The sequence below is a fragment of the Anarrhichthys ocellatus genome, unplaced genomic scaffold (genome assembly GCF_004355925.1).
Source record: "Anarrhichthys ocellatus isolate YVR2014 unplaced genomic scaffold, GSC_Weel_1.0 scaffold29, whole genome shotgun sequence".
Taxonomy (NCBI): Eukaryota; Metazoa; Chordata; class Actinopteri; order Perciformes; family Anarhichadidae; genus Anarrhichthys; species Anarrhichthys ocellatus.
Window position 1 is genome coordinate 830922 of NW_022280059.1, and position 19618 is coordinate 850539.

The window sequence follows — 19618 nt, forward strand, 5'->3', positions numbered from 1 at the left end:
CACACACACACACACACACACACACACACACACACACACACACACACTAAATAGTTTGTCTATTCCCCTGGTTGAGGATCTTCACTGACTATATTCTAAGCTTCACCACCACATGGTTCACTCTCACCTACACTGGAGTCTGATGACCCAGGAAGTGCAAACGCAACACGAGAGCTTTAAAGAACTGACTCAATGTTTCTTCCTCATTCGTAGAACCTCGACAAACACACTTGATCTCACAGTAAAAATATAAAACACACATGTTTTCATGATAGTTTACTAAGTCAGTTAACTTTGAGAAATGTACTTATATAATATATATATAAAATCACACATGTTTTCTCCTCATGTGAAAAAGAGCAAACAGCCTTGTTTTAACATGACAACCGTGCGTTTTTCCAGTTTCTATGAACTGTTTTTAGGATAAAACATGAACACTGGCATTGGGTCTCTTGTGAGGATGATGATACGATGATGATCGTGGCATTGTGCAGGTTCGATGCATTTTTTAAATGGTAATTGTCTGATGCATATTAAAGCCAGCATCATTTGTTCTCTGTCATGAAAAAAAGATGCAGTCCAACAGGATTCAATAATACCAACACGCTGGTGTGAATAGCTCTGGCTCTGGTGCCACGAGTGCTGTGACTGAATTCTAACGCGGGAAAAAAAAAAACGATCTCGGAGGAAGACAAAGCCGACGGGTGATGAAGATCTTGGGTCTAGCTGTGTGTATGATGCCCCCCCCCCGTACTGCAGGAGGTTAGGACACTGCATTCCCTTTCTGCATCACATGCTCAACACGTGTGCGTCACATCACATGTACCGACATGTTCCTGCGTGTACACATGCCGTGCATCCCACTTCTATTTACTCGTATTTTGTCTGACTTCTACAGCTCTCAAACACTACTCTACATTAAACCTGCAAACAATTCTACATTAAGCTCAAAATAAAAACACATTTACTCAATTTGACACACCAAGAAAGCACCATAGGCTCATATGTAACAGTTTTAGAGACTGTTCTTAAGTGATACATTAAACCTCGTGAATTAGCTCTAAAGCTAAATGAAGGAATACAGTGAGACTTCAGCCTCGTTTGAACCCAGAGCAAGAGCGAGAGAGAGACGAGCCATCGTTCAAATGTTGAAACAGCCTCAAATCGGCAAGAAGACGAGCTGCTAGGAAGCAGAACAGTTCAGAGAAAGCTTCCCAATAGAACATATCACACAACACATCACGACAGACCCGGTGTCAACACGCTCGCTTTCATATCTGTGTGAAAGTAAATGTCTGTGTTGCGTTTGCTGAGATGGACGAGGGCGGGTGAGGGAAGGGAAGGGGTAATATGGAGGACCCCCCCCCCCCTCCCCCCTGTGGTTGCCATGGTGAGGGAGCTAACAAGACTGGCTTGTGGCTGAGCCAGCACAGCCATCACTTCTGCTGTCTGGCTCACAGACAAACAGTTTACACCTCTACCAGCCTGGTGACAAATCAATGCACCATAATAAGGGAGGCAACTAAATAAACTACTACAGGTGTTAATCACACCATTGCTAAACTTATCCTGCTTTCCGTCATCTCAACCACGATCTAACTCCTCAACCAAAAATGGAAGTGCATCAAGCATTTAATTGGCACAGCTACTGCTTTACTGCTCTGCTCTGTTCAGGAGAAACTGTTTCATCGCTCCCCCGGTTGCTAAACAGGAGGAGAGAGACGTATAACGGCGACCGCCTGCTCAGAATGTGGAATAGACTTTGGGTGTGGCCTGACACAATCTGTCCAAACCACCCACAACACGTTAGGATGGGAACACCTCCTGGATTCTGCCACCTCTATAGGTGCTTCTGGGTCCTGGGAAGAGCCTGAGGCAATAATCGCCTAGCTGTAACAATTGGAGTTGGAGTGTTCCCACCCACAATATTACCGTAAATGACGCAGCTGTGGTAAAAAGGTCACTGTCGAATAGCCCAGGAATCCAGCCCAACTGTGAGTCAGCACTACTGGTTACAATGTCACACGAGACACAGTCCAACATCTAGAAACCACACACAGGGACGGGGATCGGGACGACGCGTCCTTTAAATACAATTAGTGGGGAAGTATTCTTGAGAGCTCCAAATCCAAACGAGTGGCTGGTATTTTAGGCTGGTTTGTTGAGCCAGGTGCCCTTGAGATTAAAACAAAAAAGGTGGGGAGTCTCCCTGCGGCTGCACTACTGATGTCAATGTGTGGTGGAGGGATATTAAGAGAGGCTCACATCCTAACAAATAATCCCTACAGGAGAAACACTGTGAAATGCTTTCAAGTCCTGTCTCCCAGACACAGAAAAACATCAGCAGGACAAACACCAGGCTAGCCTGACACAGCAGATTTTTGCAATAGCAGGCTGCCCACTAAGCTGCCTTTGACTCATTAAAAGGGGGAACTGGGGAGGAGGGGGGGCGCCAAGGTGAAGAGCTGGATGTGAGGTGATGGAGTGGCAGAGAACAGGAGGAAGGGTGGGTGCAGGGCAGGATGGGTGTGGAGAGCTATGGGTGGCCTTGCATCAGATGCATTAATTATTGATCAGCTGGACTGGTGGGGGACAAACATGCGCACTGAAGACACCGGTAGGGGAAGGAGGTGAACGATTTTTTAAAAGGCAACTCATTGATTAAATGTGTGCATTTTGCATGTGCATGAGTAATTAATGTAACACGCACACACACGCGGCTCTGCACTCAGTCTAAGGCACCCAAACCTCCCCCATCTCCCTCCCCATGTTCCCCCATCCTGTGTTTCCAATTGCAATCCGTCCCACATGAGCTAGCGGGAGATTAGCGGGTGTGTTCCGCCTTTGCTTGATTGCAGCTGCTCTTTGCACATGGCACACTAATCTCAGGGCCTGACGGTGGAGGAGGTATTATAATCACAACACCTCATGGTTACCTATTCCTGCTGCTGAGGGTGACAAATATACGTCTCTACTTACATGGTCCGGGTTCCGCTCGTTCGCGGGCAGTGCCGTGCGGACAGACATGTTTAGTCCCTGAGTGCGCTGCTTCTTCTTCGTCCAAGAGAAAAATATGTGGGCTGTAGGTTTGTGTTCACACTGGGTTTAAAAAAAAAAACACACCCCAGATTAGACTGGCCGTCAGTCACACCATGGGGGAAAACAGCCTCACTTCTCATACAATCCTCATTGTCACGGTCCGTGAAGGCAGCACAGAGACAGTTAAGTCCAGCTTAAATTGATGCGTTAAAAAAAAGAAGAATAAACTACATCCACATCGTGTCTGTCTGGTGTTGTTGGTTTAGACCTCGACTCTTCTGAAGAAAAAACAAAAACCAGCCCAGACGGACCCCCCCTACTAGCCTCTCACTTTCCCCCAATCCTACCCAGACGCTCTTGTACCATTTCGGGGGACACTGGCTGGCTCGTTAATAAAAACAATTCCGGTGGGCATCGGTTTACGTTCAGCTGCATCGATCTCGTGTTGGGAAAAGAAGCTAAACTTAACCATAAAGACCGGTGAGGGTTTAAAAACCGGCCGTCGGCTCTGTGCGACCACAGCGGGCTGAGTTGAGGGGAGAAAAAGGGGGAGTTTCTGTTTTCCTGTTAGCTAAGGTTAGCTTATGTGATTGTTCTGGGTGACATTCGTTAAAACGGCGGATTCCACGGGAAAAGTAGTCACGGACACCGAACCGGGGACCGTGTGAGGCCGCATTTCAAAACACCGACAGGTGTACGAAGCCTTTGGGGTAAAAAACGAACGGCAAAATTGCGGTTGAATTGCAGAAAGCGGCGGATGTGCAGCCGGTCTCTCCGGCTCGTTCCACTCAGCCCGGTCCGCCCTGAACGCGTCTCATTCGGTTTGGTTCCAACAGCTTTAGCGGTGAATGAAAAGTCTCCCGGATGAGCAGCGGAGGAACACGATAAGTCTCCCCGGAAACAATTTGTTTTGCGAAAAAGACGTAAGAAAACGGGATCCCTCCCTTCGCCTTCCGAAAAAACACAGAGAAACGGGGAGGGAGAGTGACGTCAGCAATAATAATATATATATATAAATATATAACAGGTTGCTCATAGACAGAGCTGCGTCGATGTCCGCGCACGCGCACATGCACACTCCTTTCTCTCCTCCCTCTCGCCCAATGCTGCCTTCAAGTACTCATTGAATCCGTGCTTCCGAGTTTCATAACTCGAAACCAGCATTTTATTGTGTTTAAAGTCAATAAACAATTGAATGAATGACGACTTTTATTTCAAATTTTTTTTTACTGTTTCGACAGTTTTAGATGCACATAAACAATAATAAAATGGCATCTGTTATTTTCATGACAACGTTTCATGGTAAACGACTCCTGTTTCTTTCTCCTATGGTATCATTACCGCCTCCTGGTGGCTAAAATCAGATTTTTGATCTTTACTTCGGAAGTACTTGATTTTTCTTTTTCTCTTTTCATTTTACTCTCTTACTTTATTGCTATGCTACTGGAAAACAACAATATTTTTCTCTTAATATATCATCATCGACTCCTGGTGGCTAAAATCCTTTCAAGAGAGAGAGTTTAATTATGATAATGATGATTGTTATTATTATTGTTATTATTATTATTATTACCATTTTTTAAATCGCTATTACAACAATTATTACTATTATTATTACAATCCCTTCCCTGGATTAACAAACATATATATTTTATACATTTTTATATTTTCTTATTGTAAACCATTCTGTTTTATTCGTGTGATTCTTGACTTTTGCAGTAATTGTTTTCTCTCTTTTTGTTTTCTCTTATTATGTTTATTGTTATGCACCATGAATACGTCATTATTGGTCAATAAGTCTGTTCCAGTTCAAAGGCTCCTCCTACAGTGTCAGAGAAATGTGTCTTTCTTTGGCCCAAATTTGGAGGACACCACCACCTTTATTTTTTTCTAACTCCACCACACACCAGTCACGTGGGGACTCGAGAAAGCACTGTGGATGAGATGGTGGTGAGGCCCCATAACGAGAGGCCCCCTTTTTAACACTACTTCCTCTGATTCGCCCTCTCTGGCTTATATAAGAGTTCAACGGCTGGTTTTGTAACTTTTCAAAGAAGCTTTGAATTAAAAATTAAAATCTTAAAAATCACAAAAACACTGCACTCTACTTTCTCCTTTAGGCGCTTTGTCTCCCCAATTTGGCTGAATATCAAGTTGCTCATCACATATGTCGATGTGTGCACCTAGACCAGTTTAGAGCTCAAAAAGATATGTTTTATGTTTCCGTTTTTTGGTTGAAAAAAACCCACAAAATTTCCAAAAGCATCAAAACACAAACATCCCTCACCCACCCTTATCCCCATGTTCTTAAAGGCACAATCACTGCATTCATGCAGAATTGTATGAGTGTGTGTGTGTGTGTGTGTGTGAGGGTGTTGTCCTACAATGACGTCTGCCTCTAGCTCATGGTGTTTGTTGGCTTCAGGATTACAATTAAACACATTAAATACATTTCAGCCAACACTTATTCACAACTTACAAGAGTAATTAAACAGCAGGCCTAATCACCACAGCTGAAAGCATTAATGGTACAACACAGCGGTATGTATCTCATGTTGTAGCTCCTGATACCATGCACATGTCACACATATTGAAAAACTGAAATGAGAGAAAAAGAGGTGTTATACCTTTTTTAATTGGGCAGCACCATTGAAACAGCGACCCTGGGTGGTGAGCTGACTTAGTTAAAGAAGCTGTCCTCAGCCTGGAATATGAGGGATCAACTCCACAGATCAGCAAGCCGTGAATCTGCCCCGCTGAAGCAAAAATGGGGATCTCTAGAAGCTGAGGCTGATCTCTGACCTGCATGTTTTAACATGAACCCAACATGCTCTCCAACGCCTTATTTAAAAGATAATTTTATTGCACCAAAGCCCAGAAAATAAAATGTTCTAAACATCTACTCAGATTTCATGCATATGTTAAATTCAGTTTATCAATTCCGGACAGAAAAATGTGAATCCTATTCTACACTCTGCTTACAGCACAACTATAAACTCACAAAACATGTGTGTTCCAGCATCATATTGATCCATTACTAACTTAAAAGATCACGTTCTCTTTCAGACTGGTGGCTTTGGATCGTACTACAGCCTAGAACCTTTGTCTTACTTTGCTTATTCTATAAAAATGAATCCTACTTACAGGCACAAATGGCCAGTAAAGTTTTAAATCTGCAGAATCTCTGGGGATTCATGAAACCAAGGAAACCAAAACTCTAACACCAAACACTACCTTTCTTATCCCCAGCTGGCTCACTTGTCTTCTCGCTTCTTATAACAGGTGGGGGGAGAGAGCCCTAAAAACTCATCAGCGTGCTGAAAATGTCAGGCATTCACACCCTTGAGCACACAAATTCATATCATTTATTCATGAATAGATTCGAATTCTTACCTGGACTGATCTGGATCGGTTGGAGCGAACCCAGGGCCTCATCTTTTCCCTCGCACACCTACTTCCTTGTATGAGACTGAGACCTTCAGTGGCCCGAAACGCCCTTCGGACTGAGAGGCTGGTACTGGAACAAGCAGGTGAATCAACAGACGAGCAGATTCACTTTGGAGAACGGTGGCAGAGGAAGAGGAGATGTTTACCAGGAGGGCAGAGATACTGCTGAGAGAATCAATGCTGGAAAAGAACAACCAGAGCAGCAGTCCATATTTCCATGGATCGCAGAGCCGGTTCTGAACACTGTGTTACTCCAGCATCATTAGCATCATCAGAAAAAACAAAACAATGGATGTGGAATCGTCAATATATCTAATGGAGTATGGGAAAGGAAGGGAGGAGGGCGAGGCTGTCTCTGTTGCTTTTTACATTTGGGTTTTGTGTGTGTGTGTGTGTGTGTGTGTGTGTGTGTGTGTGTGTGTGTGTGCAGCAGCTAGTGATTTGTGCTGATCCGAGCATGTCAGCAGGGATTGATCCAGCCGGTGGCTCATGCTGACCCCGAGGACATCAACACACAAACAAACACATGTTTGTGTACTTTGACACTTGTGAGGACCCTCATGGACACAATGTACTCCATAGCCCACGGCGACTAGGCTACGCTAACCCCCACTTTTACCCAAACCTCAGCATCATTTGAACTTTAACCCCTAAAGCCAGGAATTGACCCTCAAACAGACATCCACTTGGGGGGGTAGATGAAAAGTTAATGATGTATTCTTGTTTGATGTATTTTATCTTGTTTACTGACCTCAACTCTCTGTGACTTCTATGTTTTAAACAGCTGAAAGAAAGCTTTCTCCTCGGGGAAAATAAAGTTAAAATGATGTGAGATATTTTTTTAAATGTAATACTCATGTCATGTTCAAATACCAAGATACTAAGTGAACAATCTTATATCAAATATTAAAATATAAAGAAATAAATATATAGCTTTTTGTCACTATGTCCAAATTATGAGATACTAAGTGAAAAGTTTGAGATAATAGGTAAACATTTTGAATTATTAAGTCAAGATTGTGATGTACTTTGTCAAAATGTATCATAAGCATTGTTGTTTTTATCACAAGTTAAGTTAAATTTTAACTTATTGTCATATAATAGAACACAGATGTTCATAATAAGTTACATTTTGGACAAACAAATCCAAAACAAGTGAGTAGGTCAGGAACAGGTCACAATTCATAAACATGAATTGAGGAATTCAGGTTCAGTTTTAGGTTCAGGTGGTTGGAAAGCACAGGCACAACCCACAGTGACAATCTGACTGGGGTTAAGAGGAAGTGGCCCCGGTAATGTACTGCAGGGCTTGTGAGGGAAAGTGGAAACAGGTGAGCAGGTGGAGACGAGTGGGACAGTCTGAGGCCATCTGGTGGACGGCTGTCAGAAAGGCAATGAAGGGGGCTGAAGAGAGAATGTGGGTGAAGGAAAGGGACAGACATAACGAGAGAACATACAGTATCAGACATTAGACAACACTAAATAACTTCAAAGCTTTCACATACGCAGCAATTATTTCTAAAATTATAAGTAATGTTTTAATGTTAAACATTGAGACCTTTCTAAATCAAAAATGATGTTCTCTTCTTGTTGCTATAGAGGACCAGCCTCATACACCGTGATGAGTATGACAGTCATGTCCTGTGATGAAACACAAAGCACAATAGTAAACTACATGGAGTAGCATGAGAATAAAGAATATCTCCAGAGTCAAGACATGATGGCTGACTTCTTAAACCTCAAAACAGAAACACAGCCATTAAGTTTATGGGTAGGTGTCACTATCATTATAATAAGCCTCTTCCATATTGAGTCTCCATTTCTCTGGAAGAAGAAGTCATTTAGTGATGAACCTACTGATGTGGTTAGTCTGTTTTTTTTTTAGTCTCCGTCTTAAAGTACGACAGAAACTGTGCCGTGCAGCTGCCACATCGGTTTGACCGACCCTTTGTTTTTGACGTCGTTCTAAGAAAAGTCGTTTCAAGACTTCCTCTGCAACAGACAGACGCATCTCACACAGCCTCTACAGTCACGTATCAAGACAGTCTGCACAGTCAGCTTTGAGCAAAACCACCCTGCAACAGAACACGACTTCAAGCACTGCCTTGTCATCAGCGGTAAGTTTTGATTTAAAAGAGAATAAATAAGGAAAGTAACAGTTGAAAATGATTTTAATGAATAAGTGATTGAACACTTTTGACTCAAAAAATGTAAATCTTGAAGCTATTTGAATGTTTCTCGTGAATAACCAAAGTCTTAAAAGGTGTTGCAATAGATGCAATGTACAATGCAAAAATAAACTCTTCAAGAACAACTAATTATCATGAATTAATGTATTTCATAAATGTTTCCTTCAGGTATATAAAATTAATTTATCTATATTAGCAAATAATGACAAAATAAGAGTGAGAATACTTTTAAAACTGATGCCTAACTTACTTATTCTCTTTCAGACCTTGTTTTCCAAAACCAAAGCAAACTTGAAATCATACTTTTCATGTTCGGTGTGTACAAAACACTTTGGAACGGTCTCACTGCTCCATGTTCATTTTCAGCTGTAGCCGACCATGCTGGCAGCCTTCACCTTGGCCTCCCTGGGCCTCTTGGTGTGGGCGTCTGACCCCTGCCCCCCAACCTGCCAATGTCTCCACAACCTGACCACTGTCGTGTGTCAGGAGAAAGGACTGGACCGGATCCCCGAGCTGCCGGAGAGCACAGAGCAGCTGTACGTCTCATACAATGAGATAGAGGAAATACCCAGGCGGGGGCTGGAGGAGCTGCAGGTATGAAACACACAGCGGCCTGGAAACTGTACTCGGTGTGTGATGCTTTTTAAAAGGATGCAGCGCTCGACTGGTTGAGAGACTCCTGCGGCAGGAAAGCCCCGAGTTAAAATGTTCCATGTCCTCAAGTGTCTGTTGATTTCCTGCAGCAAGACAGTGATAAGCTGAACCTTCATTAACGGACCATACTGGTGGTTTCCCATTGGTTTCACCTCTCAATGCTCACCATGGTGAATGGAAAACAATGGCTGCCTGGGAGATAGGAAATCAGTGGTCCGCTAGTCAACATTTCTTATATCAGCAATGAATCAAATGTCAGTGGACAGACCCACTGTACCATACGTACCAAGCAACACACAGCAGACAGAGAAAGTTAGGGACTAGCTAACATCAAGTACATAAAGAACCAGATATTTCTGGTGGAGAGCAAAAAAGTAAAAAAAGTAGAGTAAATATTAGACCTACATTCACCAGATGTGTAAAATAGGCTACATTTTGCAAACACCGTGACTTTATAAAGCAATTGCATGTATGGCTATGTCTGTTTCGCTTGTTTCGGAGGTCTTCTGCCCCCCCGGGTGACCTAAAGCAAAAGAGAGCTTCACTAAATAGTGAAACGGCAGCCTGTTAGCTTAGCTTAGCACAAAGACCAGAGGGAACAGAGGGAAACAGCTGGCCTGGCTCTGTCCAATGTTAACTAAATCCGCCTGCCAGCACACCCCAAGCTCACTAATTAATGCGCGATATCTCGATTTTTTTATTATATCAGTACAATTTATTGTCTGACTATTTCTACCAGTTGTCAGACAGCTAACGGAGACTCCAGGAAATTACTCCCAGACAAGAAATAGTCCGGCACATAACCTCTTTTTTTTACATATCACATGTGCAAAAGCAACAATGACCATTCCGTTATGAAATTCTGCTTATAAAAAACAAATTTCCGTCCTGTGGGCATGTCTGAAACAGACTTGCCTCCTTAGGCTTCCAGGAAACATCAAGTTTGACTTACACTGATAAAATGATGTTTATTTTTGTGATATTTGTAAATATTTATACATGACAGACCAGTCTTCTCTCCTTCCTGTACATTCTGTAGGTTCTGGACCTGACTAAGAATCAGCTGAGTGTCTTCCTATCCCTCAACCCAGTTTGGCCCAATATGACGAAGCTGTCTAAGCTCTTCCTACGCAATAATGACCTGAGGTCTCCACACGCTGGTCAGTTCCTAAACTGCCCTGCTCTCACCTTACTGGACCTGAGTGAGAACCAGATCGACTCTCTACCAATCGGATGCCTCCGCGGATTAGCTAATCTGAAAATGCTGTATGTGAACTTCAACCAGATTCAAATGTTACAGATTGGTGGATTGGAGGGGGCGTTCGCCCTCACTCAACTTCACCTCAGCCATAACAATATAACAAACATAGAGGAAGGTGTGTTCAAGAACTCCACTGTGTTGGAGAAACTCGTTCTATCGAAGAACAGAATCACAAGTGTGGGAGAGTTCAGCTTCAGAGGAGCAACAGGTCTCCAGCAGCTCGACCTGAGTGGTAACATGCTGGCCGCTGTTCCAGCTGAGGCATTGAGGGATGTAGACAGGCTCAGGTATCTGCATCTACAGATGAACAGCCTCACCGGCCTTCCAGAGGATTTCTTCTCCTCACTGGGCCAACTGGTTTATCTAGACCTGAGTAACAACAAGCTGACCACTCTGTCTGAGGGATCACTGAGAGGTCTGAGCGCGCTGAGTGAGCTGGACCTCAGTTCCAACCGCATAGATTCTCTTCCCTCAAAAGTCTTCAAGGACCTGATCAACCTCAAGTTACTCGATTTGTTCAGGAACAGACTGACGTCTCTTCCTTTGGACGTATTCAGCAATTTGAACAACCTGGAAGAACTCCAGCTGGACGTGAATCAGATGTCCGCCCTACCACTCGGGGTATTCGATTCGCTGTCCAGACTAAACGAGCTACAGCTGTCGAACAACCGGATCCTGGAGCTCCACCCTGCTCTGTTCAACAAGCTCAAGTCACTGCAGAACCTGTACTTGGAGTACAACGCTCTGAGGCACCTTCCCAAAGGCCTTTTCCACAAGCTGAGGGCCCTCAAGGAGCTACACCTCGATGACAACCACATCAGGTCTCTACATCCCTCGGTCTTCCACGGTTTGGTGAGATTACTTTCGCTGAAGCTCTCTCGCAACCATCTCGCCTCTCTACACCCGGACCAGTTCAGAGACCTCATAGGTTTGAAAGAGCTAAGACTTGATGAAAACCACTTAGCCAACCTTCCTCCTACAGGCCTGTTCAGGAATCTAACACATCTTAACACACTGAATCTGGACCATAACCGGCTCTCGGAGCTGTCTCCCTATGACTTCGTAGGGCTGACCCGCCTTAAAGAGCTCAAGTTGAGCTTCAATCAGCTCCGCGACATCCCGTTCGACACCTTCTATCCCCTCCACTTCCTCCGCAAGCTTCTGCTGAAGAACAACAGCCTGAATAGTTTACACCCACAGCTCTTTGCCGGACTCTCAAAGCTCACAGATCTCAACTTGGACAGGAACAAGCTGGGTCACCTGCAGCCGGATGTATTTCAAGGACTCGAAAACCTCCAGAGATTGAGTTTGAAGTGCAACCAGCTGAGAGCAGTGGAGAATGGGACTTTGGAGCCTTTGAGAAACCTTATCTCTGTCTATCTGTCAGGTAACTTGTGGGACTGCACCTGTGCACACATCCTCTACATCAGCAGCTGGGTCAACACCCACAGGGACAAGCTCGGAGACCGGCCCGTTTGCATCTTCTCCTCTTCTTCTTCACTCTTAACCGAGGACCGACCGCTCTCCGAGGCAGCTCAGTCTCCCCGGCTGTTACACCATCACTGCATCGCAAACGCTGCAAGCGGCTCGTCGCCTTCATTTCCTCTAGAAATGCTGATTCTGCTCACGATTCCTCTCATAGCCGTCAGCCCACTGGGACATCCTTTGTAGTGGTTTTGCGCTCTCTGAATGTTTCTTCCTGCCTTTGCTTTTCACGTCTGCTCTTGGTTTTTTTTTTTGCACCCTAATCTCAATATGCTGTAAGTTTGAATATGTTTATATGCAATCAATATTTGCAGAGGAATAATGTGATCATGCAAAAGTGCAAGATGGATTTTGTGAGGATCAAGAGAGTTCTTGAATGATTTCCTTGACAATATAAGGTGGGGATAAGGGATTCAATGTGGATGTGAGCATATATGCTTTGCACAAATAAGTGTAAAGTCTCGACATAAGACAACATGGACTCTGGTTCAGTGATTTGCATCAGTTCCTGGTTGAGCATGTGTTCCTAAATACTGTGTTCATTACAGGAGATGAGCTTGAGAATTGTTGAATGTGTTTGTGTCTGCAATTGATTTTGATGGCATATTTGTCAAAAAGCATTATAATAAGGCAATAAAAGAAAATAAAACGCTCAAGATTTAAATTTCAATGTTTATCCGTTTCACTCACAGTCACAAAGTTGAGTTTTAGCAAACACACACTCCACAAGAGAAGTTACAGATATAAAACAACAACGCTATTGTTCTCAGTCAGCACATCTTCCAATGCACACAAGGCAACTTTGTTTCCAAATTAGGTTAAGCCTTTATAAATACCAGTCTTACAACTTAAATTGTGTCATTTAAAAATCCTGAAAAAAGCTTCATACAGTAAAACAAGTCAGTCACACTTTGAATTTTACAATCTAAATCAGAGGTATACTAATTTAACATCTGTCTGCAAAATACTGCTTATTTGAATTGTGCCTGGTTTGTTTATGATACCTCTAATAAAAGTCAGGGAAAGTAATGAAACGTTGTACACTTTTAAATCAATCTGCCACAGTGGTCCAAAACTTGAATTAAAGGGACTATGAAAGTTGAAACAATTGATTTTCAATGAGGTGTCTGCCATTACAATGGTGGCACTAACAAGTAGAACTCTTTGTTTGTAGCACCCAGCATCACACTCTACAGGCTGCACTTTGTCTTTCCTGTGTCCATGTTTTCAATTTAGGGCGACATGAGCACCGACTATTTTAGTTCCGACCGTCGTCTGTCATTTAGAAGCACTGGTGTCTTTTACAATCTCTTGTAGCTTATTCAAGCTGCCGCACCCATTTCACTCACTGCACGACAGATTAATGCCTTAAATACAAAACATTAAGAAGGTGCTCACTTAAGCCTCTTAAACCTTTTTCAACTTCAACTAAACGGTTGTTAATTAAGGGCACACATCAAAGGCCTGGTTCACATCTCTAACCATCCCACTGCCCAGACAGACTCCTTCATTTCTCCGGGCAGCTGTTGGTCCACTTCTATAAATCACAGAGAGCGTCCCGACCTCGTCTCTCACTGTCTGGTACGGCAGCTCCTCCGAGTCTCACCAAGCGGACACTAGATTGTCACGAAAGTGACCTTGCTTAAAACCTAACTTCATCATCACAACAAAGTCTTCCTCTACAGGTGCAGGGAAGCCAACGCCAACCCACTGCGTCAGCCTCAGACGTAGAAACACTTGTGGTCCTTCAGGTTCCTCAGGTAGGAGAAGCTCTTCCCGCACTTGTCGCACATGAACTGCTTCTCCCCGGTGTGTATCTGCTGGTGGGCTTTCAGGCTGTTGCCCTGGTTGAAGCTGCGGCCGCACGTGTCGCAGCTGAACGGCTTCTCGCCCGTGTGGATGCGCTGGTGTCTGTTCAGGTTCCCCGTGTTGCTGAAACACTTCCCGCACGTGTCGCAGCTGAACGGCTTCTCTCCGGTGTGGACCACCTTTAGGGGGAGGAAGGTTGAAAGGGAAACGGTCACTGAAATCATTTTCAGATGTGGGGCTTACGATAGTAAAGTCTTGATATAAACCACATTGGGCCTCATGTAAGAACCGCTTCGTACTCTTACCGTGTGTTCACTCACATTCACAGGAATTGAAATGTTACTTAAATGCAGTAAGTTCATATAAATCTTAAGCTACACAGTACGTCGATTTCTGTGTGTGTAAACATAAACGTCACTGCTGCATATATTCCGAATTTAGACATAATATTTACCGTAGTATAAAATGATCCAAACTCTATACAAACAAAATAAAGCGGGAATAGTTTAACATGAAGTTAGATGATAAATAAAGTCTTTGTAAAACTAATCGGTCCACTCACAAACAACTTATCCATCATTTTCAAAGCTACTAAACTGAAGGTCTTGCCTGCCTAAAGCTTGTTAAAAACATTATTCAGTGCAAACCGACCTGATGCGACTTGAGGCTGCTGTGCTGCGTGAACATGCGACCGCAGATGTGGCAGGAGAAGGGCTTCTCCCCGCTGTGCGTCTTCAGGTGGATCTTCAGGTAGCTGGACGACTTGAAGCTCTTCCCGCACAGCCCGCAGCTGTGCGGCCGGTCCACCGTGTGGTGCTGCTGGTGCGAGCGCAGGTCCGTGATGGAGCCGAGCCGCCGGCCGCAGAGCACGCACGTGCACGGGATGGTCGCCGCGTGAGTCAGCAGGTGCTTGCGGAGCGAGTCGACGCAGGCCACCACGGCGCCGCACGCGACGCACGCCAGTGCTTTCCTCTCGCCCGAGTGCATCTTCTGGTGCATCTTCAGGGCGCTCTTCTGGATGAAGCACTTGCCGCACGTATCGCAGCTGTAGGGACGCTCGCCGGTGTGGATCCGCTGGTGGCCCTTCAGGGTGTCGGCCTGGTTGAAGCTCTTGCCGCACGTGTCGCACCGGAACGGCTTCTCGCCCGTGTGTATGCGCAGGTGGCGCTGCAGGTTGCCCTGTATCGTGAAGCTCTTGTTGCAGTACTGGCAGTTGTAGGCCCGCTCCCCCGTGTGGACCATCTGATGCATCTTCAGCCCGTGGGCTCGGTAGAAGCTCTTGCCGCACTGCTCGCAGCGAAATGGGCGGACCTCGGCGTGGAGACGCTGGTGGTTCCTCAGCAGCTGCTTCAGGGTGAAACCTTTCCCACAAACATCGCAGGTGTGAGGCCTCTCCCCTGTGTATGGGAGCAATGCGTATTGTAAGCATGACAGAATATGCTTTACAGGTAGCATGCTCTTATATAGCTCCACTAATAAACAGTTTTAATGAATATAAATCAAATGACTGGATGTAATGTGTCTTGCACTGACAAACACAAAGATAATTATCACAGGTTTTCTGAGCTTTTTTGGCTAATTGTTTTGGTTTTAAGGCACTTTAATGCACGGTTGAGTCTCATGGCTCTCATCACCCGCCTGTTGATGAAGCCACTGTACATAAATTCTTACGTAATGGACTTACATTCATCAGAAGGCCAGAAACAGACCTCCAAATGAATGCTAGTGTCACTGTGTGCTTCCTGCAGAGGCCTCATGTGGTGTATGGCCACACTCACCCGTGTGAAGCAGCACGTGCGCATTGAGGCTTCGCTGGAACGCGAAGCCTCTGCCACACTGGGAGCAGTGGAAGGGCTTCTCGGCGTTGGCCCCGTGGACGGCCTGGTGGGCCTTGAGCTGCAGGGTTGAGCTGAAGGTTTTCCGGCAGTGTTTGCAGCTCAGAGGCTGCTGGCCCTGGCCCTGACTCTCCCTCTTCGCCCGACCCCGATAGGACTTTGGGGGCTTTGCAACGCGTTTCGGTCTGCTGGTGAATCCTGGGTCACCGTTATCGGGATCTTCTGGCTCCAACTAACGGAAAAACAAAATGCACAGATTGTTTATTCATTTCCTCATAACCTGCCGTGCTTTTTTCAAAAAACACAAAATTAATTGGGGCCAGGCGAAATCAACCTGGTAGTCTGGGTCGTCATCGTCCTCCTGGCCTGGATCCTCTCTGTACTGACCCGAATCAGAGGACGCCTGGTCAGCGAACGCCTGGTCAGCAAACGCCTCCACTCCTTCCTCCTTTATTATCACAGGTTGGACACAGTCCTGAGAGAATGTAGACATATTTAAGAGTCAAAACATGGTGTCCGGGAGGCCTACGGAAAAAGGTTATGGCCGCCTCTGTCCACATAGATTTGTGTCCTTTTGCACCTTAATGCCAATGAGGGGAAATGGTTTTCAGAGAATAGTGGAGTCCGAACTTTGTGGCAACAGTTTGAGAAAGACTCTATTTTCTGTTTCAACATGACAGCGTCCCCTGTGCACAAAGCCAGCTCTAAAAAGAAACGGGTTCCCCAGTTCAACCCCATCCAACCCCTTTGGAGTGAACTGGGACGTCACCAACGCTCTCAGTTGAGGCCGTTATAGTACAACAAATGAATGCCCAATGTCACATTTGGGTGTAACGGTCAGGTGTTTGCATATTTTTGGCTATAGAGTTTACCAATAAAACAATTCAACTTAATTCATTCATTAAACACATTTCTTTAGAAACCAATCGTCATAATTAAACAGTCTTAACGTGTGTAGTGTGTGGAAGGGAACAGGAAGTTGAAAAGAAAGACCTCAGCAAAGGATGTCAGAGCGTCTGCATCTGGAGGAGCCAAACTACGGCCCGCAGTGATTTTATAAACATGAATTAGAATATGGCCTGAGCATATTTATAATACATTGCACTGTATGTACACTGCACATCATAGTTTAAACACTAGATGTCAAGTACATTTAGTTGAATTATCTCTGTCTTAACCTCTTGGCACAGAAACCAATATTTGACCATTTCGGCTTGTTCTGTTTGTTACATCTTAATATTAGATTTACAAATACATCGTAATCTTCTAAGACGGCCCTTAGGCCTTGAAAGGAAACCTATATTTGGCAATTTGTGCCTTATACACATATATCATCATAATATTTTAAGTGGCAATGCTCTGTATTAGAGTTTTTAATATTTTAAATATTTAATTGATTGAAATTCAGTTAAATAGCGGAAGATACAGAACCACTTTTTGTAACACGTGGGCATGCTAGTGAACGACTGTAAAGTCAAACATTAAACTCTTTAGTCATGTTATGATGGGTAAGAGATTCTCTATGACACAAGTGGTTTTCTGCTGTAGAAACACTGATTTTCTTGCAGTGTAACTGGTTGAAAACTACACTTTTACTATTGTTTGGCCCGTGATTCCTTAAGTTGTTGTTTATGGCCCACAATACAAAAGCCCCCCCCCCCCCCCGATCTACATAGAAGAAGACAGGACTTTACCTCATAAGTTCTGCCCTTCCACAGGTGAATTATGGGCGATCTCTTCACTCCAGCATCACCGCTAGCCACAACTGTTGAAGTGCAAAAGTTATTTTTGTGGCAATTTCTGCATAATCAGACAAAGTACGACGGAGACCACGAGAAAGCATGAAGGGAGCAGAGGTGGTGGAGACGCACTACTGTGTCTCCTCTTCAACAGCAAACTGCTCCAACGTCAACTCAGTGTCGGTGTTTGTGGTGACAAAGACAAACGATCTCAATGAGTTGTGTTTCATTAGCTCATGGATATGTGGAAACTCAAATGCATCATTCCCAGTAATAAATAGCTTCCTACAAAGCCAAGTGGCAATAAAACAACACTAAATATAGTTACTGCTCCTCACATTTGTACACTGGTGGAAGACCTATTCAAAGTAAAAGTAGCAATACCACTGTGTAGAAATACTACAGTCCTTAAGTAGAAGTACTAGGTATCAGCATCAAAATACATTTAAAGTATGAAAAGTAAAAATACTCATTATACAAAATGGTTCATTTCAGAATGATATATATTATATTACTGGGTTATAATTAAAGATAAATATATATAAATTGAATATATTCATAGTCACTTTACTGTTGCTGGTTAAGCTGGGGTTATTATTATAATTTTTGCTATATATACGGCCTTGCAGCTCAACCTGTGATCATATATTCATGTATTTGACGGGGGCAGAGCATGTTAATGAACATCAGTATAAAATTACAAGATGTAAAGAGGCTGGAGTTAGCGAGAATGCTAATTTACATCTGTAGTCCCCAGGCAGGTAACTAAAACATTACAAGTAACAATAAAGCGTTTATTGTAGTTGAGGTGTTTTAAAGAGTTAACACAATAACTGGATAACAGCGTTTTTTGTCAATGGAGTCCAGTGTCTTTGGTTGTAATTATAGCGTACACTTAAATTGATATTGATTTTCTTAAGTATCTAAAACACATCTGTCCACAGCAGTACATTGTTTTGCTACTGTACTGTAATACGCTAACTATGAATAAGTACCTGATGCGCCCCTAACTATTCCTTTAATATCATCATGTGTCATAATATATTAGAAGCAACACAACCAATATTCCACCCAGAGTCTGATGAAGAAAAAGCAACCCAGTAAAAAGGATAACCTCGTCACCTCTGCGACTCTTCCTCCCTGATCGCTGGCTCTGGACAGTCTCTCCTCCGTTGGTCGGAGCTTCCCCGCCCTCCTTCTCCCCCCTGCCCTCCTCCGTCAGCTCCTCCGCCTCCTTCTGGCCTCCGCTGCCCTCCAGCACCAGCTTCAGCTCCGTCTCCGCCACCTCCAGTCTCCTCCTCAGGTCCTCCATCTCTGCAACACCCTGCGTCACCTACAGAGACAGACTTTTTAAAAAGAAATCAGGACAAATGGGACGACTTGTTTTTTATCATTTTTTAAGATCTTAGAGGTTATTTTAAATGTTCTTGGGCACGCTGAATTGTCTCTAACCAGAAATGCCTTATTGTTAAAACATTACAGTGCTACTTCAATGAATGCCAGTAATGTCTGTTCCTTCTCTTGGTCATTAATATATTTTGAAGTGTTAAAATCAAAGACATCTTAGTTTTAACTCTTTCTTCTCACAAGCTGAGATTTGGTCAGATCAGAATAAACACTGGCGTGGCCAAGATAATAAAAATAATTGCTAGCTGCAGCACTAGGATATCTTCATCAAAAGGTTATATTTTGGCAGAGTAATGAAAGCTCCTGCAAAACATATACTGCTGGATAGTGAGACTGAACGTGAAACATTTTACTGCATGCCATGTACGGATATGGTTGAAAAGTAGTAGAAACCAACTTCAGCATCAGGAAAACATTGCTGGGACTTTTCCTCATGATATCAACAGATGAGAAGTGTTTTCCTGTGATGACCTAAACACTAACACACGGGCGCAGTGAGGCGACGTACTTCTAGCTGCAGCAGAGAGGAACACTGGAGGAACAGCTGGCAGATCTTCTCCACGGCTTCTCGAGCCAGAGACGTCATGAAGACGCTGCACTGGATCACCTGATGGGAACGACACACCTCTGCTCGTCAATGATGACATGATGGCACGGACATGGTGCGATAACACACACTTTATTATTATAGTATTCCTGTTTTGTTTTTTTACAGTATTTGGTAAGTCAACTGCGTTTGTTTTTTTACATCTA

General features: G+C 44.0%; 3 protein-coding genes across 9 annotated transcripts in view; 1 reads left to right on the top strand and 2 right to left on the bottom strand.

Moving 5' to 3' along the window:
- mark4b (MAP/microtubule affinity-regulating kinase 4b) overlaps positions 1 to 4080 on the bottom strand; it is a 48131-nt gene extending 44051 nt beyond the window's left edge. For 5 of the 7 annotated variants that reach the window (XM_031863450.1, XM_031863448.1, XM_031863449.1 and 2 more), the window contains exon 1: positions 2980 to 4079. In XM_031863450.1, the coding sequence (XP_031719310.1) occupies positions 2980 to 3027 (48 nt within the window). In that variant the 5' untranslated portion in view covers positions 3028 to 4079. Of the gene's footprint in view, positions 1 to 2979 lie in introns of all 7 variants that reach the window. The other 2 variants (XM_031863447.1, XM_031863453.1) reach the window with 2 other exon arrangements.
- Positions 4081 to 8206: 4126 nt separating this feature from the next.
- LOC116392206 (leucine-rich repeat-containing protein 15) lies at positions 8207 to 12789 on the top strand. Its single transcript, XM_031863422.1, has 2 exons — positions 8207 to 8350; positions 10369 to 12789. The coding sequence occupies exons 1-2, from the start codon at positions 8207 to 8209 to the stop codon at positions 12259 to 12261; spliced, it is 2037 nt and encodes a 678-aa protein (XP_031719282.1). The 3' UTR covers positions 12262 to 12789.
- The window catches only part of LOC116392207 (uncharacterized), a 34178-nt gene continuing 27289 nt past the window's right edge, over positions 12730 to 19618 (bottom strand). The window contains exons 9-15 of the mRNA XM_031863423.1: positions 19374 to 19472; positions 18581 to 18791; positions 17414 to 17484; positions 16054 to 16194; positions 15663 to 15951; positions 14536 to 15281; positions 12730 to 14063 (exon numbers count right to left, since the gene is read on the bottom strand). Of these exons, the coding sequence (XP_031719283.1) occupies positions 13797 to 14063; positions 14536 to 15281; positions 15663 to 15951; positions 16054 to 16194; positions 17414 to 17484; positions 18581 to 18791; positions 19374 to 19472 (1824 nt within the window). The 3' untranslated portion in view covers positions 12730 to 13796. The remainder of the gene's footprint in view (positions 14064 to 14535; positions 15282 to 15662; positions 15952 to 16053; positions 16195 to 17413; positions 17485 to 18580; positions 18792 to 19373; positions 19473 to 19618) is intronic.